General features: G+C 44.5%; 1 protein-coding gene across 1 annotated transcript; it reads left to right on the top strand.

Annotated features, from left to right (window-relative positions):
* The first annotated feature begins 650 nt into the window (after positions 1–650).
* LOC136469939 (uncharacterized mitochondrial protein AtMg00860-like) lies at positions 651–1,040 on the top strand. Its single transcript, XM_066467949.1, has one exon. The coding sequence runs from the start codon at positions 651–653 to the stop codon at positions 1,038–1,040; it is 390 nt and encodes a 129-aa protein (XP_066324046.1).
* The last annotated feature ends 497 nt before the right edge of the window (positions 1,041–1,537 follow it).

Raw genomic sequence — 1,537 nt, 5'->3', positions numbered from 1 at the left:
ATCTTGCTCACTAAGAATGTGGAGATAACACATCCAAGTGGGCACATAATCCGATGTGAGCCTAATCACGAGAAGATAGTTTCCATGTTGTGTGCCTTGGAAGCCAAGTCAGTTGAGGAGGTACTCATAGTGTGTGAGTATCCTGATGTGTTTCTCGAAGAATTGCTAGGTATGCCACCTAATCGGGATGTGGAGTTCATGATTGACCTTTTGCCTGGTACGGGACCTATTGTAAAGAGGCCCTACTGCATGTTAGTTGATGAGTTGGAGGAACTCAAGAAACAACTCAAGGAATTGTCTGACAAGGGGTACATTAGGCCTAGTGCTTCACCCTAGGGTTCCCCTATTCTGTTTGTGAAGAAGAAGGATGGATCCATGAGGATGTGCATTGACTACCGGAACTTGAATGCCGTGACTATCAAGAACAAGTACCCACTACAAAGAATAGATGACCTGCTAGACCAGCTTAGGAATGCTAAGTTCTTCTCCAAGATTGATCTCCGATCCAAATACCATTAGATGAAGATCATAACCGAGGACATTCCCAAGACAGCCTTCATCACTAGGTGTGGGCAATATGAGTTCACCGTTGTGTCCTTTGGACTCACCAATGCCCCGACCTACTTCATGAACATGATGAACATGTATTCATGGAAGAGCTAGATAAGTTCGTAGTGGTATTCATTGATGACATCCTTGTCTATTCGGCCACTACAGAAGAGCATGAGCAGCATTTGAGGGTAGTGAGGCAAAATCAGCTATATGCCAAGTTCAACAAGTGCAAGTTCTGGCTTGAAGAAGTCGCCTTCCTAGGTCACATTCTCACTACTGAGGGAGTGGCTGTTGATCCAGCCAAGATTGAGGCTATGAAAGAGTGGGAGCAACTCCGCAATGTGACTAATATTCGTAGTTTCCTTGGGTTAGCAGGATACTATCACTGCTTCATTGAGAACTTCTCCAAGATAGGAAAGCTGATGACCAACCTTCTGAAGAAGACCAATGAGTTCGAGTGGACACCAGAGTGCGAGCAGAGCTTCTAGACCTTGAAAAAGAAGCTTACCACCACTCCCATGCTAGCATTGCCTGATATTCAGCAAGACTTCATGGTCTATTATGATGCATCCAGACAGAGACTTGGCTGTGTTCTGATGCAGAATGGGAGAGTAATAGCTTATGCATCTCAACAGTTGAAGGACCATGAGCAACGCTACCCTACCCATGACCTTGAACTTGTAGCTATTGTGCATGCACTGAAGATCTGGAGAAACTATCTGATTGGGAACAAATGTGACATCTACACTGATCACAAGAGCTTGAAGTACTTCTTCACTCAGGAAGATCAGAACATGAGACAACACCGATGGCTAGAGCTGATTAAGGACTACAACCTAGAGATACACTACCACCTAGGGAAGGCTAATGTAGTTGCTAATGCCCTGAGCCACAAGAGCTATTGTCATAACCTATTAGCTGATGTCATATCACTAGAGCTCTATCTAGAAATGGAGAAATTTTAGCTGGAGATGATGCCTCGAAG

This window comes from Miscanthus floridulus, chromosome 8, assembly GCF_019320115.1.
Source record: "Miscanthus floridulus cultivar M001 chromosome 8, ASM1932011v1, whole genome shotgun sequence".
In the NCBI taxonomy this organism is placed as follows: Eukaryota; Viridiplantae; Streptophyta; class Magnoliopsida; order Poales; family Poaceae; genus Miscanthus; species Miscanthus floridulus.
The sequence above is the reverse complement of the archived record's forward strand: the minus strand, read 5'-3'. Positions and strand labels throughout refer to the sequence as shown.

Excerpts from the sequence above, each read along its gene's own strand:
- LOC136469939 (XM_066467949.1), top strand. The coding sequence starts at position 651 with ATGGAAGAGCTAGATAAGTTCGTAGTGGTATTCATTGATGACATCCTT.